The 27,104-nt window shown below is 43.3% G+C and overlaps 2 protein-coding genes across 5 annotated transcripts in view; one reads left to right on the forward strand and one right to left on the reverse strand.

The window, feature by feature from the left end:
* The window catches only part of zcchc4 (zinc finger, CCHC domain containing 4), a 101,718-nt gene that overhangs the window by 21,882 nt on the left and 52,732 nt on the right, over positions 1-27,104 (reverse strand). For both annotated transcript variants that reach the window (XR_005460003.1, XM_038791467.1), the window contains exons 6-7: positions 8,978-9,050; positions 1,345-1,495 (exon numbers count right to left, since the gene is read on the reverse strand). Coding sequence is in view for 1 of the 2 variants with exons in the window: in XM_038791467.1 (XP_038647395.1) it covers positions 1,345-1,495; positions 8,978-9,050 (224 nt within the window). In the remaining variant the exon portion in view is untranslated. The remainder of the gene's footprint in view (positions 1-1,344; positions 1,496-8,977; positions 9,051-27,104) is intronic.
* Positions 6,693-27,104, forward strand: part of si:dkey-219e21.4 (nuclear factor 7, ovary) — a 32,447-nt gene continuing 12,035 nt past the window's right edge. The window contains exons 1-2 of one of the 3 annotated variants that reach the window (XM_038791469.1): positions 6,705-6,849; positions 13,501-13,781. In XM_038791469.1, the coding sequence (XP_038647397.1) occupies positions 13,533-13,781 (249 nt within the window). In that variant the 5' untranslated portion in view covers positions 6,705-6,849; positions 13,501-13,532. Of the gene's footprint in view, positions 6,850-12,837; positions 12,918-13,500; positions 13,782-27,104 lie in introns of those variants that run through there. The other 2 variants (XM_038791468.1, XM_038791470.1) reach the window with 2 other exon arrangements.

Consider the following 27,104-nt stretch of genomic DNA (forward strand, 5'->3'; position numbering starts at 1 on the left):
AATGGCTGACAGGGCGACTCAAGGCTTCCAAAATCAGATCAGAGCAAAAGCAATGTCAGTCAACAAACCAACTAACTGACCTGAATCAACAACCAGTTAGAGCCCCTTTCAGATCAGTATAAATTGGCAGTTACTTTCCTCTTCAATCATCATCTCTCCTACCCAATAATATCCCCAATACTCATTAGCTCATTCATTTTTGCCATAGCTGCAATAGATTTCAAAACGGATGTGCAATCTACCGGCCGCATTGTACACAAACAGGAGTACGACATGGCCAGTAGATGAAGAGGCCTCCCCCACGGGCTTCCCAACAGCCAGTATGACTAGTGAGATCTACCCAGAACTCTTGAGGCTTTGTGATCAGCATCCCACCCACAATGGGTGGGACTAAGCCACATACGCCTAAGTAGGTTTAAAAACCAGGCATGCTGACCCGGTATCTATCGGATTCCCGGCATCTAGCTGCCTCCTTAGGGAGACTCCAGCCGGGCACCGTTCAGTACTGGTTCACACAAATGTGGACCAGGTGGAATGGCACCCAGGAGCTCACCTGGGCCATCGGAGTCCCCTGGGTGGTCAAAAGCAGGGCAGAGTGGGCATCTCGGCACTGCTGCCACCACCCTGGCACTGCAGCCAGCAGTAGAACTCGGGTTGTCTGGATGGCACGTCCATTGTTCAGGGCCTGAGGTGGAGCCATGCCCATGAAAGGAGGGTGGAGATATGATGCGTGGGGGGGTGGGGGGGGGTAAAGGGTGGGGTCCTGAGAGGGGCAGGGGTCCCAAAAGGGATGCGGGAAGGCCCAAAAAAAAGGGGGAGTCCTCAGAGCCCCCATAGCGGGGCGTCATCACTTGGAGAGTGTGTGCAGTAATGTCATTGGAAAGAGTACAGCGCATGTAGAATGATACCAGGGCTTAGGGAATTAAGAATAACATGTTGACAATGTTAAAATGATTTGCAGAGACTATTTCCTAAAGAAGGGAATTAAGAACAAGGAAATAAAATCTTAAAGTAAAGCTAAGCCATCGAGGAGTGAAATTAAGAAGTACTTTCTCACACAAGCGGTGATAGAAATCTGGAATGCACTTCCCCATCAATATAATGACAATTAGTTTCCAAGACTAAGTTAGACAGATATGGTGAGGTAAAAGTACCAATGGATACAGTGTACAGATAATTGGAATTGAGATGAAGGACACCAAATAGGACATTCTCCTTTAATGCATCAATCAAATAATAAGTGTATTTCAGGAGCTGTCTGCCCTACTCAAATTCCAAATGTTCCCAAATGCAAAATATGCCTACACCATACATGTACAGACACATTGTACTGAGATTCCATACTTTCATTCCGTGAAGTCTTCCATACGCCAACAATCTTCTTGAAGCTGTGGGCAAGAGCCTCCACTAAGCCGCCAAATGGTGGGTCAGTCACCATGATAATAGACTCTCCCTTGTCTTGGCACAAGAATGTTTGAAATGCTTCAGAGGCAGACTATGAAAAGTTAATAAAATAAATCAGGGGACAGGCACATATGCAATTTTCAAACAGGTTCGGACAGCTTTACTAACAACTACATTTTTAAAAAATGATAGATGAAACAAGTATTAAAAACATTTGTACGGGGTGCATTATTGTAGTGTTTATTCTGTAACTCTATAGTGTGTTAATTTGCGTTGTTGTTAAAATGCTGGGTTGTTCATGGGGATGGGGCGAATGTATATGATTGTTAATATTATTGTTATTTTCGGTATTTTACTAAGGTGCGTCAATGTTGTATAAAATCAAAATTTCTCAATAAAAATTATTTAAAAAAAAAACATTTGTACTTTGACACATAATTGCCCGAGGCTCAAACATCTTCAGTTGCTTCATCAATGACCTTCCTTCCATCATTAGGTCAGACGTAGGGATTTTCATCGATGTTTCTACAATGTTCAGCACATTCAAGATACTGAAGCAGTTCATGCCCAAATGCAGAAAGACCTGGACAATATCCAGGCTTGGGCAAACAAGTGGCAAGTAACATTCATTCCACACAAGTGCCAGACATGGCCATTTCCAATAAGAGACAATCAAACCATGAATCACCCACTATCAACACCCTGGAGGGGATACCATTGACCAGAAACTGAACAGGACCAACCATACAAATACTGTGGCTGCAAGAGCAGGTCAGAGGCTGGGAATCCTGCAGCAAGCAACTCACCCCCGACTCCCCAAAGCCTGTCCAGCATTTACAAGGCACAAGTCAGGAGTGCAGCTCCAACAACATTCAAGAAGCTCAACACCATCCAGGTCAGAGCAGCCTACTTGATTGGAACCCCTTCAACAAACATTCACTTTCCATACCAGCCTCCCCGAACATGCGCCGGAATGTGGCGACTAGGGGCTTTTCACAGTAACTTCATTGAAGCCTACTTGTGACAATAAGCAATTATTATTATTATTATTCCTCCCAACTGATGCACAGTAGCAGCAGTGTGCACCACCGACAAGATGCACTGTACATAGGGACTGACCAAGACTCTGGAGACGGCATCTTCCAAACCCATAACTGTTACCATTCAGAAGACACATGGCAACACCACCATCTGGGTTTCCCCTCCAAGCCATCCCAACTTGGAAGCATATCGCCATTCCTTCACTGTCGCTGGGTCAAAAACCTGGAACTCCCTCCCTAACGGCACTGTGGATGTACCTACACAGCAATTTAAGGTGGGAGTTCATCACCACCTTCTCAAGGGCAATTAGGGATGGGCAATAAATGCTGATCTAGCTAGCGACGCCCACATCCCATAATGAATAAAAAAGTTATAATTTTATGACGATTGCTTTGCCTTTTAACTGTGCAACAGCATTAATACGTTATAAATATGTAATGGGAATAAAATATTTTCTCACGTAGAATGATAATTGTAGATGTTGAAAAGATCCAGATGAAGTGTATTTATTTTTGGAAACAATGGAGTGATGAAGATAATTTGGTGCAACGTGCAAATTAAATCACTGCATAAAAGATACTCTAATCTTTGGCTTTGCTCACAAGCAGTTATTTTCAAATTTGTTCCTGGACATGGCTCAGAGGGAGTGCCGTGAAATAATTAACAATATTGATTGTACACACTGTCTCACTGTAATTCAATTCACTTCCAGCTGAACGAAGCTGCTTTAATTTCTCCCTCCTATTTAGAGATGGAAGCAGATGGCAATATCATAACAATGCAGTGCTGACGTGATACAAGACGAGCTCGATCAACACACTGCTTTATTGCCATCTGTTCAAGCTCCATGAGTCTCTGTATTTGGACCCAACTGTGTGATGGTAGAGAGAAATGCGAGAAAGGAATCAGCATGGTCCTGAGGAATAAGTTAGGAACTGTACGTGACTTCAATTATGTGAAAAGTCCAGAGAAACTGGGATTGCTCTCCTTAGAACAGAGAAGGCTGAGGGGAAATTTAAAGTCATTGAGGGTTTGAGAGAGTAAATAGGAAGAAACTGTTTCTACCAGTGTGGGTAACCAGAAACCAGAGGACAAAGATAGAAAGTAATTGACCAAGAACCAGGATGAGACGAGGAGAATCGATTTTTTTCTAAATATGATTTGCAGCAATCTTATTAAAAACCTTAGTTTAAAATATATATAAGGCAATGTGTCTACTAAAAATGTAATTAAGGTGTCATAAGAGGCGAGGTAATTGTTGATTATAACCACTTATTTGTTTACAGAGAGATGGCTAATGGAACATTGTTTTGATTGCAGGAGATTCCCTGGGGGTGTTTATAATTTAAAGGATGGTGTTTAGTCCAAGCTAAGCAGGCGATGGGACATCTTGGTGGGGTACAGATGATTTAATTAATGGGCGGAATAGGTCCATCAGTAGTTTTAGCAGTTTTCCATAGGATTTGTGTCTGACAAAACCAAAGGATTTTCAGGTTGTTCCGGAAAAAGGGTCTCTCTCCCCAAAGGTCTGTACAGATAAGCAAGTAACCCTGGTTTCTAACTTTATTTATGAGCGGATTTTGTATTATATTTGGGTTGCTTAATTGGAATTAGTGGCAGGTGTAACTTACTATTTAAGAACTGTTTAACTGTTAATTGGAAAGCTATTTATTTGATATTAGTGTGGCTAATTCTGTGTTTAAATTAAAATTTGTTTTGAAATAAAAGATACCTATTGGTCAGAGCTATCACTCTTAGTTTTACAAATTTAAAAACTGTTTTGAATTCTCATCCCATATCCCAAAACTATTAAATAATGTGGCTGCAAGCCGGGAGAAAATGTCCTTTTAAATTTGTAGTGCATTAACAAATTGGGGCCTCACGGTAGCATGGTGGTTAGCATCAATGCTTCACAGCTCCAGGGTCCCAGGTTCGATTCCCGGCTGGGTCACTGTCTGTGTGGAGTCTGCACATCCTCCCCGTGTGTGCGTGGGTTTCCTCCGGGTGCTCCGGTTTCCTCCCACAGTCCAAAGATGTGCGGGTTAGGTGGATTGGCCATGCTAAATTGCCCGTAGTGTAAGGTTAATGGGGGGGGATTGTTGGGTTACGGGTATACGGGTTACGTGGGTTTAAGTAGGGTGATCATTGCTCGGCACAACATCGAGGGCCGAAGGGCCTGTTCTGTGCTGTACTGTTCTAAATTCTAAATAGTCGTGCGATGCAGCAGAATAATAGAGGCACTATAAAATTGAATTGAAGATGATGCAAAAAGTGGGGATGGGTAGGCAAAGAGAAGAGACTGTTCAGAATAGAATAGCATGCTTTGGCAGGGTAAAGAGTACTGGTGCAATGTGAATTCTGGTCATCCTAAGCAGTTAACTGATTTGTGGTGAAAAATTAGAAAGAATTATGAAGAATTTCAAACTTGGACACAGGCATTTGATCCAATCAATCAATGTGGGTGTAGTTCTGCTGGTCGAATCCCATGAGCCCAGCCTACTCTCATATCTATTTATTTAGTTTTCCTTAAGGCAGCTATCTAACCTAGTCTAGAACGGTCTCTCCTTCAATCACCAAATCCAGCTGTACATTCCACAACCCCAAAGAGATCTGAGCAAAAATATTTCTCCTACACTTTGTCCTAAATATCTATTCCCGATAACTATTTGTATCAAACACCCTGTAATCTCAAATGAAAGTTACCCCATATTTTACAAAATTTCTTACATTTGCATGTACTCATACCAAGTACTATGTGATAGGATCTGAACTGTATCCTCCTTTGCAGCACCTTTCCTATAGTGCACATGGTACCCCAAACTCTTGCCTAATAAAACTTTAGAATATAGATTATTTTTTTCCCAATTAAGGAGCAATTTAGCGTGGCCAATCCACCTACCCTGCACATTTTTGTGTTGTGGGGGTGAGACCAACGCAAACACAAGGAGAATGTGCAAACTCCGCACGGACAGCAACCCGGGGCCGGGACCGAACCCGGGTCCTCAGCGCCGCGAGGCAGCAGTGATAACCACTGCACCACCGTGCCGTTTGTTTTATAGATTCAATCTTGACTTTTTTTTATTCTGTAGATTTGACCATAAAATCCAAAGTCTTGTGAACCCGAACACCAAATTCTCCTGTCCTCCACCATTCAATTATTACATGTATACAACTAGAATTATTACATTTTGGTGTAAATAGTACCACTTCACAATTGTCCTTCTAACCAATTTTCATTCCAATTTGCTACCCTGCCCTTAATTCCATAATTTGCAACCTTCTCCAGTTTTTTTCCTGTGTTGTGCCTCATCGACAGCTTTACAGAATACCTTGTACACCACATTCACTGCTATTCCTTCAAAACAGCATGCAGAGAGTTAACTTCGCCTCATCGATTACAGTGGTTTGAATGTAGCTATCACCAGGAATTCCTTTTCACCAGGAATTAATGGCAAATGACATGAAACATCAACATATTTTCTCTCCACAGATGCTCTCAGATAAGCAATACATACAGACCTTCCTAGTGGTACCTATAATCCTAGCATAACTTTTAAAAAACATTTTACTACATTAGATTTGTTGTTGCTCAGGAATGGACATTTTCACTGCCTCTGGGATTTTAATACAAAACTGTGGTTACCAGGAGCAAATTGCACTGTGTTACAAGAATACATATTTACAGGATTCATCACAAGGTGCAACAGTGCACCAAATCACATCCCAATTATGAGGTACAATAAATACAAAAAAAAGGTGACTCACGTCATAAAATATGAATTAAAACTGACATACCACAGTCAATAAAAAAGTCCATTATGATTCTTCATCACCAACATCAAGACATCAAGCCAATTCTGTCCTGGCAGCAACATGTTAAGTGTTGTCAGGAGGCAAAAATCAGACAATGTTGCTTGTTTTGCAATGCCGATTGTAAAGAACCAAATAAAACAATTGCAATCCTGATTGCAAAGGACCAAATAAACAATCAGAGTTTTAGTAGACTAAACCCTCCAGTTCGCAATTTCAAAGCCAAAGTTCCTTATACAATTTCGAAATATCCACCTTGATTGTGCTGGCTATAAGCGTTTAGTTTTAACTGAAATGAAATAAAAATATTTCACTTGTAAACTTCTCTACAGTTTAACCCTCACATGCGCTTTGATTGGTTGGATCTCAATGCTCCCTTTGATCTACAGAATCAGAGGAGGAGCAAAGTAGGAGCAGTACAATAGAAAACATGAGAGCATGGGTATAAAAGTGCTGCAACACTTGTACTGTTTGCTTTATAGTCTAAGAATTTGAAGAGAACAGAGACGGTAGTGACAATTGTACAATCAATCTTGAGACCAACAGAAAAGAGCGCAGAATCTCTTAAAATTGGACAGTGACAAAGGGAACGTGGTAAGAGAAAATTTAATTTTGCATGCCACACAAGAGTATTCAGCAATACAAGATATAGTATTCTGCTCTATTATCAAATAGATGGGAAAAGTGACAAGTTACAACTGGTGTAATTACCAGAAGAGGTATGCAAACAAAAAAATTATGTCAGATAGTTTCTGTAGTGCTTAATTTTGTTTCTGTAGTGCTTAATTTTGTTTCTACTTAAGTCAGGAATTGACTAGCTAGAATGGAACTCTAGCAATACCAGGCACCTAGCTTAATCAACCATTTGCCTGGTGTCTAAGTGATGCCACAGCAAGAATCGACAAATTGGAGGTAAATATACACTAGATAAACAAGATTAAAGGATGAATAGTGCTTGAAGCATCAAAGAAAATTCAATTGATAATGTATCTGCATCAATAGGTAACTTACTTTTTTAATGAGGCACGGGGGAGGGGGTAAGCACGAGAGAGCACACAAGCTCTCTCAAGGGCAAAGTTTCAAAGAGTAAGGATTGTTATTTTTATTTAAAGATTGAGGAGTAACCATGGAATTTAGATGGAATGGCATCACACAAAATGAAGCATTTATATGATAGAAATTGCGAATTGATTAAAGGCTTTCATTCAAACAATATATATAGATTAAAGCAACAACCAGATGTGCTGTGGAGAACAAGAGCATTGAACGTAAGAGAGAACATGGTGCGTTGGTACCCGACATGTGCACTGCTAAATCTGACTCCTTTAACCCAGCCAGTGAATCAGACACATGAAGAATGGGACCGGTGAGCCTGCCGCCAGAATTAGAAACCAACTTGCCAGTGTAAATTTTGGGAACGATCCCACAATCCAACTAAAACAGTGCCAGTGTAAAAGAGGCTTTACAGGGACTAATTGGATTTTGTTGAGAAGAAAAAGGATGAGAAAGTGATTCAGGTCAATAAAATGCCAAGTAGAAATGAAAGTGCAAGCAAATTATTTAATCTGGACTCTGAGCATACAACTAGAAGGCATTTTTACAAAATTAGCAAACCTTTAGTGGTTCTAGTACACTTCAGATGGTCCCTAGCAAAATTCGCTATTAATTTGCTCATTTAAAAACAAGGGCTTGCAGAAATGTAAGCTTCTGGGTGAGAACTACTTTAGTTTTAAAGTATTCTCCAGAGGCCTATTGAAACCCAGTATATAGAATACATCAAAACTATTGTGCCAAAAGCTTGTTCTACACAGGTTTGTAAAATGCAGCAAATGTGAAAATAACCTCTAACATAAACTGCAAATTACACAAGATAATAGGAATAAATTGAATGAGGACAAATACTTCATGTGATGTTCCTGCATATGTTCATTGCTTCAAGACTTTGTTTCCCCCCCCCCCCCCCCCATTACAGAATAATTATCCCTTTGTTGTCCATTTGATACTGATGCATTTCTAAGATGCTGCTCACATTTCTAAGATTTTAGTGGAATATGCAAAAAGCATTATTAATATAACATATTTTACTGGCCAAATTGCAAAATAACTGCTGTTGCAGAATTGTGAACAAGCTGTCAATTATACATCTAAATGAAAATAGCTGCACGTTGTGAATGTAAAGAATATGTCACCACAGTACACTGGCTGCCCTCCCCCACAACCCAAAAAGAGGTGGATTGGCCATGCTAAATTGCCCCTTAATTGGAAAAAAATTATTGGGTACTCGGAACTTAAAATGAAATACTTGAGAAAGATTGAGAAACGAAGATCTGTAGGTGGAGGTGTGTGGAAAATGGGTAGACAGGCAGTAAAAGATTGCATGCACTAAAAGTGTTCTTTAATTCTGGACTGTAATGTTGCTGGTTGTTTTAAGGGCTGCAAATCTTTCTGGATTCAGGGAGTTATTGTTCAGCTCCCAGACCCCTCTGTAATTAATGGCACTGCTTCACCATTCCGCCTCTTTGTGGGGATTGCTGATTGGCAAGGAGATCCAATGTGCTAAATTGGCTAATTATTACTTTTAAGATACTTTCTATAAAAGAAAGCTTTGTTTAAATAGAAAACGGGGAACTAATACAAACAAATTTCTATTTGACTTTCCTGTTCTTTAAGGAAACTTTGCATAGCAACGTACCAATACAATCACATACAAGCTGATGCTTACCTTTCCCCCAAAGAAATAGTGATTGAACATGTTATAGTGGCAGAACTCCTCCTCTGAATAAAACTGCGAATACCTAAAGTAAAAAAAAAGATATATTTATTACTACACGGATGCACACGAATTGTGCACAAAGGCTGTAGAACCTGAAAAGGTAAATAGAGCAGCTGTTAAGAATGAACCTCCTTTTTAAGAGGGTATTTTTTTTAATGTATCAAGATGAGAAACAGAGATATGTCCGTACAGAGATATGTCAGTACAGAGATATGTCAGGACAGAGATCTTGGTAACTTTCTCACATTTTTGACCAACTGCCAGCTTCAATCCTTCAGGAATTGGGCACAAATTCCAGTTGTGAAATGTTAAACACAGGCCATCTGCCCAATCAGTGATAATATCTGAAGTAAAACAGAGCACATGGGACCATCCTGTCTGCTAATGGGCTGCTGCAACTCCCAACAAACAATAACAAAAATGGCAGCTTAGAAGGGTCGAAAATTTGGGGACTTATGGGTAGAACTTTAAAACCAAAAAGGAGCAATCATATTGGTGGGAGTGTTCTATAGGCTTCCTAACAGTCCAAGAGGAATAGAAGAACAGATATGTAGGCAAATTTCATAGACGTGTAAATGTAATAGGGTAGTGATAGTGGGGGACTTCAATTTCCCCAACATTACCTGGGGCAGTCATAGTGTGAAAGGTTTAGAGGGAGTGGAATTCTTAAAATAGGTCCAGGAGAACTATTTAAGCCGGTACACAGAAGACCCTCAAGAGAGGGGGTGACCCCGAACTTAGTTTTAGGTAACAAAGCCAAAGAAGTGGTTGAAGCATCAGTGGGGGAGCATTCATTAGATTCAAGTTTGTTATGGAAAAGGTCAAGGATCGACCCAAAATCAATGTTCCAAATTAGGCGATGGACAATTTTAATATTACATTGATTTGGCCAGAGTGGATTGAGAGCAGTCACCTTTAGATAAATCTGAACAGAACAGTGGGACATATTCAAGAAGGAAATAGGGAGAGTACAGGATTGGATAAAAAGAGAAAACAGGAGGCTTATAGCAGATATCGAGGACTCAAAACAGCAGAACTCCTAGGAGTGTAGAATGTGCAAGAGGAATTTAAAAAGGAAATTAGGAGAGCAAAAAAGGGGACATGAAAAGATACTGTAGTAAAATAAAGGAAAATCCCAAGTTCTTTCACAAGTTAACTAGGGAAAGAGTAGGGGCCATGAAGGACCACAGTGGTAACTTGTGCGTGGAGACGGAGGGACCTGGTAGGGTTCTAAATGAATACTTTGTCGGTTTCACTAGTGAGAGGGACGATACGGATATAGAAATCAGGGAGAAGGACTGTGATAAAATTAAAGAACTTACATAGACAAAGGGAAGATTCTGATAGGTTTTTCAGGCTTAAAAGTAGATAAATATCCAGGACCGAATAAAATGTATCCCAGACTGTCTTGTGAGACAAGAGAGGAAATAGCAGGGGATAGAAATCTGTATCCAGTGGGGCTCCGCAAGGTTAGTGTTGGGACCGTTGTTGTCTATGGTTTAAATAAATGAATGATCATTAAGTTTGAGGAGGATAGCCTTAGATTACAGGAGGATATACACATGTTGGTCAGGTGGGCTGATCAATGGCATGGCATACAAAGCTATGGACCAAGTGCTGGAAAATGGGATTAGAATAGTTAGGTGGTTGAATATGAATGGCGCAGACGTGATGGGCTGAAGGGCCTTTTCTTTGATGTGTACCTCTATGACTCTATGGATGAAGTGCCCCGAGAGATCTTGCATGTGGCGAAGTGAAACTGGCTGCGGGAAACAGGGATTCAAAAATCTGATTCTGTGCAAGCTACTACTCGAATGCTACTACTAAAAAAAAATGATGGTCCAGGCAAAAGAAAAATTATTTCGCATTGTGGATTAGGAGGCCACATGCTTTATACATATAAAACGGACCCTGGGAGCCGGTATCCGAAATAGCAGTAAAGATGGCGCCATGCAAGCATTAGATGAAGAATGAGAGGCTTGGAACTCATATGAAGAGATTTTAACTTCATCTCAATGAATTAAACACCGGAGGATCTAAAAATTGTGACGTTTCTCAGTTCAGTGGGGCATAAAACTTTTATGCAAAACTTAGTCCATCTAGAAAAGCCGGGAGATAAGACCGACAATGAACTGATGAAAATTCTAGAAGGGCATTTCTCACCAAGACCGCTTATAATTGCAAAAAGGTTTCTGTTCCACTGCTGTAGTAAGGAAGAAGGTGGAAGTATGCTACAGTTTGTAGCAACCTTTAAGGTTAGCAAAATATTGCGAGTTTGGTGCAACACTAGATGACACCCTTCGTGATAGGCTGCTATGTGGACTCCGCAACAAAGCTATTCAGAGGAAGCGGCTTGCTGAAAGCGCTGTAACTCTTAAATCAGCAGTAGAAACTGCCACATAAATGGAGCTAGCAGAAAAAGTGTCTGAACAGATAGGAGCTGGAGTGAAGATCCATAAGATGGAGACTACCAAAAACAAGTCTGCAAAAGGACAACAATGCCATTGATGTGCACAAGTTGGACGGTGCAAGAACTGTGGCAAAAAGGGCCATATTGCCAAAGCATGCTGGACACAGCAAACTTCAGGAATACCGTAAGTGTATAAAGGAGAACTTTCTTAATCAGTTTGTTGTAACCCAATGGAGGGAGGAAGGGAGCAGTGCTGGATCTACCTTTATGGAATGAAGAGGAGCATACTTCAGTGGGAGAGCATTTGCAAAGCAGTGATCACAATATCATTAGGTTGTGGAAGTGGACAAGGAAATATCATATGCGAAAATAGCCAACTGGAGAACGGCTAATTTCAGTGATTCCAAAAGGGATCTGGTGCAGATGGATTGGAATCATTGATTGGCAGGTATGGGAGGCTATCAAAGAAATTTCAGATACAAACTAGACAAACCTACAGGGGGAAAGGAAAGGCTTTGAAATCTGGAGCGTCCTGGATGACCATGGACATGGAGATTAAAGTGAAACAGTAAATATTAGGCTTATGATAAACTTGAGATTCATCACTCAGTAGTGCACGCAGCTGAATACAACAAGAAAATGAGGGACAAAGATAGTAGGAGAATAGATTAATATGTGGCATGAAAAGGAACCTACATGTATTCTCTAAACAGCAAAATTGTAGTCAACGGTGGTATGGGACCAAAAAGGAGATCATCTTGTGGAGGCAGAGGGCATGGCTGAGGAACCAGATGAATACTTTACATCTGTCTTCACAAAAGAAAAAGTTGCTGCAAATGTCACAGTAAAGGAGGGAGGCAGTAAAAAAAATTGACTAAGATGAAAATAGATAAAGAGATTCTTAAAATGTTGGCAGTGCTCCCAAGTGGAAAAGTCACCCAGTCTAGATGGAATCTATCCTAGGCTGCTGAGGGAAGTAAAGATAGAAATTGCAATCTTCAAATCCTCCTTGGTATGGCATGGGTGGCATGGTAGCACAGTGGTTAGCATTTTTGCTTCACAGCCATGGTTGCCGGTTTGATTCCCGGCTTGGGTCACTGTCTGTGCGGAGTCTGTAAGTTAGCATGGCCAATCTATTAACCTGCTCATCTTTGGACTGTGGGAGAAAGTTCACGCGGTCATGGGGAGAATCTGCAAACTCCACACATAAAGAGGTCGGAATTGAACCCGGGTCCCAAGCGCTGTGAGGCAGCAGTGCTAACCACTGTGCCGCTGTTCTGGAGTTGAAACAAAATGGGAAAATTTAAGTTTTAAGGATGAGTGAAGTGAAAACCGCCGATATTTTAACCAGAATTATTTTAACGCCCATTCCCTACATTTTTTAAGTTTTTGACTTGGCGGAGAAAATAGAAGTAAATTGATCTTCTGAAAATCAATACCAGTTGATGCTCAATAACAACAAGCTACTTTGTCTACAAGGTAAAAAATCTGTTCAGCATAACCATCTCAAATCTGACTTAAATGTTTAAAATTTTAGTTTTAGAGTGAGTAAATGTTGTAAATGTTTGTTGGAAGCATGAAATTATTTCAGTACACTAGATTAAAAACCTCTGAACCCTGTAATCCCATAGATGTATTATGCTCAAGTTAAACAATTACAGCAGCAAAATAAATGAATAGCTATTTTAACTTGCAAAAGACAAACATAAATTTGTCTCACTCTTTATTCTGGTATTACAGCATTTATGTTTGAACATTTTACTCAATAGCATGGAATGTTGTTCCAGAAAACATCTTGCCAATCACCTTAAGGGTTCAATTTGGATCAGTCCACTTTTACCAAGGGGTAATGGGGGGTGGTGATACACACATACACCAAAGTTAACTAATGTACATGCTAGTCAGATTTGTTCTGCAAACATCTAATGATAAATTAAGCGACAAACCCTGAAGAAAGATGACAATAAAACGAGTTGCTACGTTGACTTAATTCAGTCACACCTCTGTCATAAGCCAATCCAGCAGCAGCTATTTCTGTTTACCTTCTAATCAAACTCCGCAGGTTGTCATTACACTGCGCTCACCCTGGTAAGGATGGCAGAAAACACAAGGCCCTTGCCGTCTAACCTTGCACAACAGCAACATGCTATCTGTTCAAATGTTGCTACGGAACTTCATGCTAATACAAATGCAAGCAAGGAACCAAAGGAAAGGAGTACGGCTCCAGCCCATTCGCAACAAATGAGGCACCAAGATTCAGCTGACAAAAAACTGCAAGAGTCAACAAGCTCTGCACTAGCCCAGAGTGTTGCTGTAAGGAGGACAGAACCCCTCTTACTACAGGTATTGTTTCCTTTGGAAAATTCCCTTTTCTTTAAAATGGAAACCAATAGCAACTCCATTTTCCTTCGTCAATAATAGTCATTCTTGCCCTGCCTTCTTTCAAAACCATTCCAGTAAACATATTATCAATGGGTAAGAAAAGTATTATTTTGGAAGAGTTAAAAAGTGCATAATTTTTGACATGATGTAATGTACAAGTTTGTGTTGATAGGTGTGAGAAGTTTATTTTACTGTCATATTATAAAGAAGGCTTACCAATTCAAAAGGAGACGAGAGCCATTTTAAATAATTGCAGGAACAAAATTCTGATGGCGACACTATGTGAAACACAAGTACTATTTTCTATTATGAATGCTGCTTTACACTTTCAAACCCATGTATTTAAAGGTGATATTACACATTTTATTTCATTCTTTACATAAATATGAAGTGACCAAATATTTGATCTGAGAAAACCTGAGCTGCACCCAAGTTGCTGATGTATAATGTGAGAACGATTCAGATGGGATAACTCTGCTCATATGTGCACACTCTACACGATCAGACACAATGGGCGCAATTCTCCGACCCCCACGCCTAGTGGAAGAATCGCGGGAGTGCCGGGTGATTCCCGCCACGCCGCCCTGGCACCCGCACGTGATTCTCCCACCCCCACAAATCGGCGTGCCACGTTTCACGACAGGCCGCTCGGAGAATCGCCGCTCGGCGTCTCTAACAGGCGAGCGACGGTTTTCCAGCCCGGATGGGTTGAGCGGCCTGCCCAATACGATGGGTTCACGCCGGCGCCAACCACACTTGGTCGTTGCCAGCGTGAACAGCACGCAAACGCTGCGTGTGTGGCCTGTTGGGGGTGGGGGGGGGGGGGGGGGAGGAGGAGGATCGAGCACCAGGGGGGTGCTCAGTAGGGGTCTGGCCCCCGATCGGTGCCCACTGATCGGCGGGCCGGCATCTCTAAAGGACGCACTCTTTTCCTCCGCCGCCCCGCAAGATCAATCCTCCATGTCTTGTGGGGTGCCCGCGGGGAGGACGGCAACCGCGCATGCACGGGTTGGCGCCGGCCAACCTGCGCATGCGTGGGCGATGTCATTTACGTGCTGCCGGCTGCGTAATTTACACGGCGCCGCGTCCCAGCGCGTGTAATTGACGCGGCGCCGCTCCTAGCCCCCTGGGGGTGGGAGAATATTGGGCGAGGAGCGAGGAACACTCCCGTTTTCACTCCGGCGTCGGCACTTATTCTCCCGATGGGAGAATTTCGCCCAATTTGTTAGATTTAGAACATGATTGAGCAGCTGAAGATGTGGTGTGAGGAATTAAGTCTAGTTGTGTTTAAAGGCACATGGTGTAGGGCTTAGCTAGCCAACTGCTTTGTAAACCTCAGTATGTGAAAAGATTTAGGTTTTTCTCTGGCGCCCTCCATGATCAAGGCAGCACGGTAGTCTTGTGGATAGCACAATTGCTTCACAGCTCCAGGGTCCCAGGTTCGATTCCGGGTTGGGTCACTGTCTGTGTGGAGTCTGCACGTTCTCCCCGTGTGTGCGTGGGTTTCCTCCAGGTGCTCCGGTTTCCTCCCACAGTCCAAAGATGTGCAGGTTAGGTGGATTGGCCATGATAAATTGCCCTTAGTGTCCAAAATTGCCTTTAGTGTTGGGTGGGGTTACTGGGTTATGGGGATAAGGTGGAGGTGTTGACCTTGGGTAGGGTGCTCTTTGCAAGAGCCGGTGCAGACTCAATGGGCCGAATGGCCTCCTTCTGCACTGTAATCTATGATATCTATGATCAAATAGCCGATTCTGACTTGGGTTCAAATGGTCCTATACAAATAAAAATGCTTATAATAATAATCTTTATTGTCACAAGTAGGCTTACATTTACACTGCAATGAAGTTACTGTGAAAAGCCCCAAGTCGCCACATTCTGGCGCTTGTTTGCGTACACAGAGGGTGAATTCAGAATGACCAAATGACCTAACAGCACATCTTTCGGGACTTGTGGTAGGAAACCAGAGCACCCGGAGGAAACTTATGCAGACACGGGGAGAACGTGCAGATACCGCACAGTGACCCAAGTGAGAATCAAACCTGGAACTCTGGTGCTGTGAAGCAACATTGCTACCCACATGCTGCCCCAGCACCCAGGATGCCAGAGTGCAGCATTTATCAATAACTTTCCCAAAAGGATGGGTGAAGAGAGCAAGGACAGGTCAAAAATGTACATTGGGTGCACTGGCTATTAATTCTAATATAACACACTTCATTATAATTCTAGATCAGGTCTTGAGCACTGTTGGCTAACTGAATGAATCTGGGCATGAAATGCATGTTAGTTCCCAGCTGAAGCACCTAAGTTTTTAATGTAAGTTTGGGGTGGGGGTGCGGTGGAGGAAAGAACACAAATCAGTGGAAGGCTGATGAGATGCTTTTCCTTCCCCATTGGAGTACATGTCCAAGCCATTCATTTAAAGGCCTGGTTAGCCAGATTGGACAGACTGGCTGGATAATTCCAATTTCCTGCATACATCAATATTTAATTGTTTGTAAATCAGTTCCCAGGTCAAATTAATAAAATTTAATGTTGCACACTGGAAGTGATAGACAGTTACCCAAATTATTGACTTACCTAAACAAGTGTTTCCCTTAATGGTTTAGATGGTGGAAGTTTTGCAGGGAGCAATCAACTGGAGACAACTCGATAATCAACTCCATTGGGATCAGCTTGGTGACATTTTTTAATGCACAAATATCGCAAGAAATGATGCTGTTTCGTTAAATTACTGCAACAATAGATTCATTTATCAGTGTTGCGTATAAATAATGGACAGAACTGTGATTTTAAAATGAAGAGTGAATTACATTTGCATGGTGCGGTCTCCAATACTAACCACTTCATTTGAGCACTACACTTGGTTTTGACTCACAACGTACAACATCACAGGAGATTAACAAGCAGATTTTTAAATTCTGCATCTCTTCCAAAAGCATGTCCAGACTCAGACAGATTCCGACAGAAACAGTACTGTCAAACACAGCAAGACAAGTTTAGACATATAACACTTGTAATATGCAGGCAAGAAAATTGAAACTAATGAATTCCATTCCTTGCCATTGAAATTCTGGGGGAAAAAAACCTGTCTCGCATCACAATGACTTTAACTTCAAAACCATTCATTACAATTTTTTATTCTGCCAATATGTGCATTTCTTTAAAGGGCAAAATGTTATTGCCTATCTCTAGCTGAAAAAATGGTGGGAGGTGGTGACCTTCACTTGTACCTGCTGCCCAAGTCACAGGAGTTCGACACAGAACCAAATCTCTGATCTTTTAAGCGGAAGCATTTCAGCATTTATGTGGAAGGTCTAGTTTAGTAATGGTAACTCCCCACTCTGCAGATTGTTGATCTTATGCGATGGCAACATCATCAAATGTGATGGGAAAAGTGGTTAGACGCTCTCAAATATGATTGTTTGATATTGGTCTGTTGCAAACGTTACTCATACGTTATCGTCCCACGCCTGAATGCTGTCTATACCTTGCTGCATGTAGGCAAGGACTGCTCCAGTATCGGAGAAGTGGCACTTGGAAGGAGAATGTGCAATCATCAGTGGACAGCCAGATAGCTGCCAAAATGATCTGGAAAGGCCATTCATGAAGCAATTTAAGATGGTTGTGATGAGGGCACTGTCCCTAGTAATAATAATAATCTTTATTATTGTCACAAGCAGGCTTACATTAACAATGCAATGAATGGGGCAGCACAATGGTGCAGTGGTTAGCATTAGGAGAGGAGAGTGGGCAATGAAGTGGCAAATCAAATACAATGTGGAAAAGTGTGAGGTTATGCACTTTGGAGGGAGAAATTTAGGCATAGACTATTTCCTAAATGGGGAAATGCTTAGGAAATCAGAAGCACAGGGCGTCCTTGTTCACGATTCTGTTAAGGTTCATGTGCAGGTTCAGTCAGCAGTTAAGAAGGCAAATGCAATGTTAGCATTTAAGTCGCGAGGTCTAGAATACAAGAGCAGGGATGTACTTCTGAAGCTGTATTAAGCTCTGGTCAGACCCCATTTTGAGTTTTTTGAGCAGTTTTGGGCCCCGTATCGAAGGAAGGATGTGCTGGCCTTGGAAAGGGTCCAGAGGGGGTTCACAAGAATGATCCCTGGAATGAAGAACTTGTCGCATGAGGAACATTTGAGTACTCTGAGTCGGTACTCATTGGAGTTTAGAAGGATGAGGAGGGATCTTATTGAAACTTACAGGATACTGTGTGGCCTGGATAGAGTGGATGTGGAGAGGATGTTTCCACTTGTAGGAAAAACTAGAACCAGAGGACACCATCTCAGACTAAAGGGACGATCTTTTAAAAAAGAGATGAGGAGGAATTTCTTCAGCCAGAGAGTGGTGAATCTGTGGAACTCTTTGCTGCAGAAGGCTGTGGAGGCCAAATCACTGGGTGTCTTTTAGACAGAGATAGATAGGTTCTTGATTAATAAGGGGATCAGGGCTTATGTGAAGAAGGCAGGAGAATGGGGATGAGAAAATATCAGCCATGATTGAATGGCGGAGCAGACTCGATGGGCCGTGTGGCCTAATTCTGCTCCTATATCTTATGGTCTTATGACTGCCTCACGGTGCCGAGATAGAACAAAGAACATTACAGCGCAGTACAGGCCCTTCAGCCCTCGATGTTGATCCCGGCTCTGGGTCACTGTTAGTGTGGAGTTTGCACATTCTCCCCATGTTTGCATGGGTTTCACCCCCACAACCTAAAGATGTGCACGGTAGGTGGATTGGCCACGTTGAATTGCCCCTTAATTGGAAAAAATGAATTGGGTACTCTAAATTTATGGAAAAAACAATGCAATGAAGTTACTGTGAAAATTCCCAAGTCGCCCCCCTTCCGGCGCTTGTTCGGGTACATTGAGGGAGAATTCAGAATGTCCAATTCACTTAACAAGCACGTCTTTCGGGACTTGTGGGAGGAAACCGGAGCACCCGGAGGAAGCCCATGCAGACATGGAGAGCTCGTGCAGACTCCACAAGCAGTAACCCAAGTAGGAATTGAACACGGGACCCTGGCGCTGTGAACCAACAGTGCTAATCACTGTTCTACCATGCCGCCCAACTCCTGCAGCCATGCCCTGAATTAAAAGTAGGCTACAATTTGCTTGCAACAGGGCACCTAATATCATCTTCTGTTCGTTAAACTTGGCCTTGCACAATTGGCTTTCAAAATCTTTTTTGCATAAGTTTATGAAAATGCAAGCTAATATCGTAGTGAGGGGAAACCACACAACTGGAAACAAAGTGAGCAGGACAGGCAACTATGTATCTATTTACCCAATCGTACTAAAGGGTTGTAAAATAATCAGCAGAAGGACTGACTAATCATTTTTAAAAATTCATTTTATGGGATGTGTGTGTCGCTGGTTAGGACAGCATTTATTGCCCATCCCTTCAGAAGGTGACGCGAGGTTCCTTTTTGAACTGCCTCATCCTTGTAGTGTAGGTACATACATAGTGCTCTTTAATTAGAGTAGATCAATTCAATATTAAATCAGCTACAGAAGGAGCGATAAAGACATAGGAGAAAAATTGAACAGGGAGAGAGAAAAATTATAGAAAGAAAACGTTAAAAAAAAGTAAGATTTTAAATTTAACTTTAAAAGAAAATCTCCAGGGCAGCAAGGTGATGTAGTGGTTAGCATTGCTGCCTCACGGCGCCAAGGTCCGAGGTTCGATCCCGGCTCTGGGTCACTGTCCATGTGGAGTTTGCACATTCTCTTCGTGTTTGCGTGGGTTTCGTCCCCACAACCCAAAGATGTGCAGGGTAGGTGGATTGGCCACGCTAAATTGCCCCTTAAATTGGAAAAACTGAATTTGACACTCTAAAATAGATTTAAAAAAAGAAAATCTCCAACATCAAATAATATCCTGAGGGACTGAAACCCTCCAACTGATATGCTTAACTTTCAATGTCAAGGATGTTCATTAGCTGTAATTGGTGTTTTTCTTTTACAAATTTAGAATATCCAATTATTTTTCTTTTCCAATTGAGGGGCAATTTCGCATGGCCAATCCATCTACCCTTCACATCTTTCGGTTGTGCGGGTGAGACCCACGCAGACACGGGGAGAATGTGCAAACTCCATACGGACACTGACCCGGAGCCGGGATCGAACCTGGGACCGCAGGGCCATGAGGCAGCAGGGCTACTAACCACTGCGCCACCGTGCCATCCTCATTTGCTGTAATTAATGATCATATTAGTAAAAGGATGCAAGCACTTTAAACAACAAGATTAAACTTTCTGTGGCAAGTTTAGTTTTTATCTACTGTACAATCCAGCAGCTTCATCAAGTGTAATGCTTTTCAATGATAAGGCAAACAGCTTGAAGTCATTTGCATGAAGCTATGTCACAGCTGCACAACTTGGACTTTTGGACTGTGGATCTGCACCTGTACCATTTATGACTGCATAATTGTGCATGCCATTAGCTTTATTGTCATTCTGAAATAATGCACAGATTGCAATTTTCCCTATGACTAACCAGAGGTGATGTGCCACAGGCACTTAGGTATCACCTAAATAGTTCCTACTACTTTCACTCCAGGGTCAGAAGGTTGCAAGGTCAAGATCCACTTTTGGATTTGAGCACTTAATCAGTACTATCTTAAGAACTCTTGTATTATTGGAAGAAGTGTTTTTCAGATGAGACAACCGTAGAAACATTCAATGGATGCACAGTAGGATACAAAGAAAGAGGTTTATTTGGATACATTACTAAACTCCCACACCCAAAGGATCACCCTCCCTGACCTGCACCCAGGCTGGGGTTTGTATGGGAGTGAATGGGAACCGGATAGTGCCCACTCCCCGACTTCCCAGGGGGCCATAACACTAATAAATCTTCTTTTCGGGTGGACATAAAAATCCTATGGCATTGCGTGACAGGATTTTGTACTCCAGGCAAGAAATCTAACTTAGTGCCAAGGCTGAGTAATTTGGAACAGTAAACCACACAGAACAGGTAGCAGAGGAGCACAGTCAACGGACAGAGATATAGGCAGGGTGTGAATGATAAAAGGGTGTGGGTAGTTCAAATGGAATAAAGGAACAATCAATATTAGTGTCAACTCAATAAAATCAATTTTTTTAAAGTATTTTGTCCAATAGTCTAGTCACATTGAAAACCTAAAACGTTATTTTTCTATACTTTTGAGGAAATGAACAGAAAGGCATGGTACTAAAGCATGATGGGTAGTTAGGCCAAGTTAGGAGTAAAATCTTACTGCAGTAAAATAAGGAGTTAGGTTAGCGGACTTTGTAAAGATCTCGGCCCGATTCTCCGCTCCCCACGACGGGTGGGAGAATCGCGGGAGGGCCGGGCGACTCACGACACGCCGACCTGGCACCCCCCCGCGATTCTCCCACCCCCCTGCTCGGAGAATCGCCGCTCGCCGTTTTTCACGGCGACCGCCGATTCTCCGGCCCGGATGGGCCAAGCGGTCTGACGTTCCCGACCTGTTCACGCCGGCGGCAACCACACCGGGTCGCTGCCATCGTGAACATGGCGCCAAAGCTTTGTTTGTGGCTTGTGGGGGACGGAGAGGGGAGTGAGCACCACGGCCGTGCTCGGGAGGGGACTGGCCCGCGATCGGTGCCCACCGATCGTCGGGCCAGCGTCTCCAAGGGACGCACTCTTTCCCCTCTGCTGCCCCGCAAGATCAAGCTGCCACATCTTGCGGGGCAGTGGAGGGGAAGACGGTAACAGCGCATGCGCGGGTTGGAGCCGGCCAACCTGCGCATGAGCGGCTGACGTCACTTAGGCGCCGCCGTCGCGCCATTCTCGGCGCACCTCCTTGCGTCAAGGCCCGGCGGCCGAGATTTACGGAACGCCGCTCCTAGCCCCCTGGGGGGGGGGGGGGGGGGTGGTGTGAAAAGGGTGCAAGGAGCTGCCTCTGCGGCCGTCGTGAAACTCAGCCGAGTTCACGACGGCCTTCCCGATGCCGCGCGGGAGCGGCAAATTCCGCCCCTCTAGTTTATGCTGGGGAAAATGTGCAGCCTGCAAGTGGGATTCAAGGCATGATGAGGGGGATGGGTAGTCACTGGGTCGGCCTGTTAGGGAAGATACTGGTGAAAGGGGCCTCAGGGTTAAGTAATGTGGGGAAAGCTTATGGGAGTTTTGCATTTGCCACCTTTGCCTTATTTGGTGGTGTGTATATGAAACGTGATGCTACATGAATGTATATGAAAACAAGATGCTTTGTCCCTTTGTCTTTCACTTGCTCTGGGAATCTCAGGAACTCTGTTGGTGTCCTGTGTTATCAGAGTGAGTCTAGCTTGCAAGCTGCTTGGAATAAAATAGATTTTTACTGACAAATCAGATTTGGTAATTTTACTGAGACCAGACTGAGGGCAAAAAGAACTCAAAATCATCACTTACATTTCTGCTGTGAATCATGAATATTAACAAAATAAAATAGAACATTCACAGACCACAAATGTGGCTCTTAAATTATGCTATTGTTGAGTTTTGAATGATACCAATAGCATGTTACAAAATTCAAATAGCTGGTCTATTCAATGTACACATATCAGCACTGAAACAAAAATGTTCGATTACTGAAGTCTCCTAATAATTTGCTTCCATTTAAGCTATCTTGCTAGGTATAGGTGACAGACAGGGTACCAAGAAGAAAGTTTTCACTTCTATTCTGCAAAAACGTGACTCAAAGTGTCCACAGCTGCCATGACACAATTGGTTAAAAAGGCCCAGAATAAGAGCAGCATGGTGGTGCAGTGGATAGCACTGGGACTACGGCGCTGAGGACCCGGGTTTGAATCCCGGCTCTGGGTCACTGTCCGTGTGGAGTTTTCACATTCTCCCTGTGTTGGCGTGGGTTTCACTCCCACAACCCAAAAGATGGGCAGGTTAGGTGGATTGGCCATGCTAAATTGCCACTTCATTGGAACAAAAAAAAAATAATTGGGTACTTTAAATTTATTTTTATAAAGGCCCAGAATAGCAAGGTTGAAACTATTACCACACGGACACCGTCTTTCACTTGAAAGCTGTATTCGGAGAGAGACAATGATTACTTCTTCAACACGATTGAAGAACTCACCATTTTGGAAAGATTGGATCGAAATAAACCAAATGGATTTATAATTTCCACATTGTAATTTGTTGCACTTTTGATTCGTGTGCATTGCTTTACTCACAGAATCGGCTTTCAGACGCGCCATGTTTTGTACTTTATATAGCTATGGGCAAGCTTGATGGCCTGACCATTTATGGTGTTGCTGCTGAAGTGGATACAGCATTGAATACACCGAGTACGATTTTCCTACCGCATTGTACCCAGCGCTGATCCCGTTACATCGGGTCCATAGTAGGAGAGGCCTAAAAACAGATTTTGCGCTGAGCGTCGAGCTCGATGCACCCGTCGCACTATGCCTGACGCAATTTGGATCATGCCCTCAGTGGGCATGATCCAGATCAGCATATTTAAATAAGTAATTAAACGCTTTGAAATATGCGCAAGCCTTTTGAGGCCGGATTCAACCGTCTCCGGGTATTTACCAGCCCTACCAGCAAGGCCTGTCGCCAGCATGAATTAGCACTGGTCTCCAAAAATGGAAATTAGAAGTGATATGGGTGGGGGGGGGCTGGTGCTCAGGGGCCATCGGAACCCTGGTGGTCAGCATTGCCAAACTGGCACTGCATGGGTGCCAGGTTGGCACTTCCATTGTGCCATGGGGCAGGGCCTGAGCTGAGGGGGGGCATGCCCATTGTTTAACCTTTACGTTGCAGGTATAGTGGACCAACTCTTAGTTAGCACTGCACTGAACATCAAAATGATCTGGTGGGTTGTGGTAAATCTGCAGATGGTGGAGAAAGGCGTCAAGACGAACATATTATTTCATCGAGAACAACCACCAGTTTCAACATGCAATGTGGTAAATTAATTATCCAAGGATCTGCCGCACCACAATGACACACTGGCTCAACATGATGTGACATTCGAAAGTCATCTGGGGCACATTGTTGTGAAGTACATCTCTTCATAAACAGAAGAAAAGTTCTATCAAGGCTCTAAAGTTGTTGAAATTCTTTGAGATTTCATTTAAATAATGTCATTAAGAGACTGCAAGGGGCTTATTGCATTGTGACGAAAACTGTTCAGCGCTGGGCAAGCTTTTAAAAGAAAGCTCTACTCCAATCGAAAGTTAGTGGTGCGAGTTGCAATTCCGCTTATGCACTGCAATTCAGAAGGAGCTGGAAAAATCTAATGACTGTGCCAGTTACAAATTTAGGATGAGAAAAAGGAGTTTATCAGCCATGTCAAAGGCTTCCCCTGAAAGGTCTCCAGACTGGCAGGTGTTTGAAAATCTTTTGGGTCGAGAATGCCACACCACAGTTATTAAAATTACATTTGAGTTCCGACATAATCACCAGTGGAAGAGTAAAGTTAATGAAGTGGGAGCTTGAAGGTTGGCAATGTCAACCTCAGTTCATACGGTCATTATTTAACAGCAGCGATGTGTAAGAAGAAGCATTTTCAGAAATTAATCTGCAGGCTGCCCATTAGGTGCTCACATCAAAACCGGCACTAGAAACAATGCCACCCGGATTGAGAAACAGCCCGATCACGTTGTGCAATAAATAGTTATTGCTCACTAAATGCAACCATTGAGGTTGAAATGTTGCTGACAAAACTGGCACTATGAAGGTGAGAGAGAAGGCTGATCCAATAAATGGGAGTGCTCATTAAAAAAGAATGTGACTGTTGGACAGAGGGTTTAATCTGGATTTTGGATAACACAAAGTGTTTTAATCATACGCCTAAGACATGGGTTCAAGTTCCCCGTTCCAAAAGATTGGTCATCCCTACCCTGGTATATATATTTTAAGTGAAATATTGCATTGCCAAATTCATCATCAGCTCATCATGGTGAACCCGATGTGATATTTGAAAATACATGAAACACAAAGGTTTGCTGTATTTTTGCCAACAAGTGAGCTGGATTTCACTACTGTTTCCTTTTAGTTTAAATTTAATTTACTAATTAATTAACACAATGTCAATTAAAGGGGTACAGTACTCTGACTGTGAGATGTGGCAGGTCCGGGAGGCTTCCAGCGTCCCGGATGGCTTCATCTGCAGAATGTGCACTCAACTGGGGCTCCTCACAGACCGCATGGTTCGGTTGGAGCAGCAGTTGGATGCCCTTAGGAGCATGCAGGTGGCGGAAAGCGTCATAGATAGCAGTTATATAAATGTGGTCACACCCAAGGTGCAGGGAGAGAAATGGGTGACCACCAGAAGGGGCAGGCAGTCAGTGCAGGAATCCCCTGTGTTGTCCCCCTCTCGAACAAGTATACCCCTTTGGATACTGTCGGGGGGGATAGCCTATCAGAGGAAAACAGCAGCAGCCAGAGCAGTGGCACCATAGTTGGCTCTGATGTTCAGCAGGGAGGGTCAAAGTGCAGAAGAGCAATAGTCATAGGGGACTCTATAGTCAGGGGCACAGATAGGCGCTTCTGTGGACGTGAAAGAGACTCCAGGATGGTATGTTGCCTCCCTGGTGCCAGGGTCCAGGATGTCTCAGAACAGATTGCAGGCATCCTGAAGGGAGAGGGCAAACAGGCAGAGGTCGTTGCACATATTGGTACTAACGACATAGGCAGGAAGGGGCATGAGGTCCTGCAGCAGGACTTCAGGGAGCTTGGCAGAAAGTTAAAAGACAGGACCTCTAGGGTTTAATCTCGGGATTACTCCCTGTGCCACGTGCACATGAGGCGAGAAATAGGAAGATAGAGCAGCTAAACACGTGGCTAAATAGCTGGTGTAGGAGGGAGGGTTTCCGTTATCTGGACCACTGGGAGTTCTTCCGGGGCAGGTGTGACCTGTATAAGAAGGACGGGTTGCATCTAAACTGGAGAGGCATAAATATCCTGGCCGCGAGGTTTGTTTGTGTCACACGGGAGGATGTGGCAGAGGGGTGGGTACCGGAGCAATAGGTCAGAAGGTGAAAGCATTGAGGGAGAACTAGGGAATAGGGCCAGTATGGATCTGAGGAAGAGCAGATAAGGAGATAGACATAGAACAGTACAGCACAGAACAGGCCCTTCGGCCCTCGATGTTGTGCCGAGCAATGATCACCCTACTTAAACCCACGTAACCCGTATACCCGTAACCCAACAATCCCCCCATTAACCTTACACTACGGGCAATTTAGCATGGCCAATCCACCTAACCCGCACATCTTTGGACTGTGGGAGGAAACCGGAGCACCCGGAGGAAACCCACGCACACACAGGGAGGACGTGCAGGCTCCACACAGACAGTGACCCAGCCGGGAATCGAACCTGGGACCCTGGAGCTGTGAAGCATTGATGCTAACCACCATGCTACCGTGAGGCCCCTACCATGCTACCGTGAGATGTTGCTGAAAACAGCGGGTCTGGTGGCCTGAAGTGCATATGTTTTAATGTAAGAAGTATTATGGGTAAGGCAGGTGAATTTAAGAGCTTGGATTAGTACTTGGAACTATGATGTTGTTGCCATTACAGAGACCTGGTTGAGGGAAGGACAGGATTGGCAGCTGAACATTCCAGGATTGGCAGCTGAACATTCCAGGATTTAGATGTTTGAGGCAGGATAGAGGGAGATGTAAAAGGGGTGGCGGAGTTGCGCTACTGGTTAGGGAGAATATCAGAGCTGTACTACGGGAAGACACCTCAGAGGGCAGTGAGGCTATATGGGTAGAGATCAGGAATAGGAAGGGTGCAGTCACAATGTTGGGGTTTACTACAGGCCTCCCAACAGCCAGCAGGAGAGAGAGGAGCAGATAGGTAGACAGATTTTGGAAACGAGTAAAGACAACAGGGTTGTTGTGATGGGGGACTTCAACTTCCCCAATATTGACTGGGACTCACTTAGTGCTAGGGGCTTGGACGGGGCAGAGTTTGTAAGGAGCATCCAGGAGAGCTTCTTAAAACAATATGTAAATAGTCCAACTAGGGATGAGGCTGTACTCGACTTGGTATTGGGGAATGAGCCCGGCCAGGTGGTAGAGGTTTCAGTAGCGGAGCATTTCGGGAACAGTGACCACAATTCATTAAGTTTTAAAGTGCTGGTGGACAAGGATAAGAGTGGTCATAGGGTGAATGTGTCAAATTGGGGAAGGCTAATTATAACAATATTAGGAGGGAACTGAAGAACCTAGATTGGGGGCGGATGTTTGAAGGCAAATCAACATCTGACATATGGGAGGTTTTCAAATGCCAGTTGAAAGGAATTCAGGACCAGCATGTTCCT

Source organism: Scyliorhinus canicula, chromosome 3, assembly GCF_902713615.1.
Source record: "Scyliorhinus canicula chromosome 3, sScyCan1.1, whole genome shotgun sequence".
Taxonomy (NCBI): Eukaryota; Metazoa; Chordata; class Chondrichthyes; order Carcharhiniformes; family Scyliorhinidae; genus Scyliorhinus; species Scyliorhinus canicula.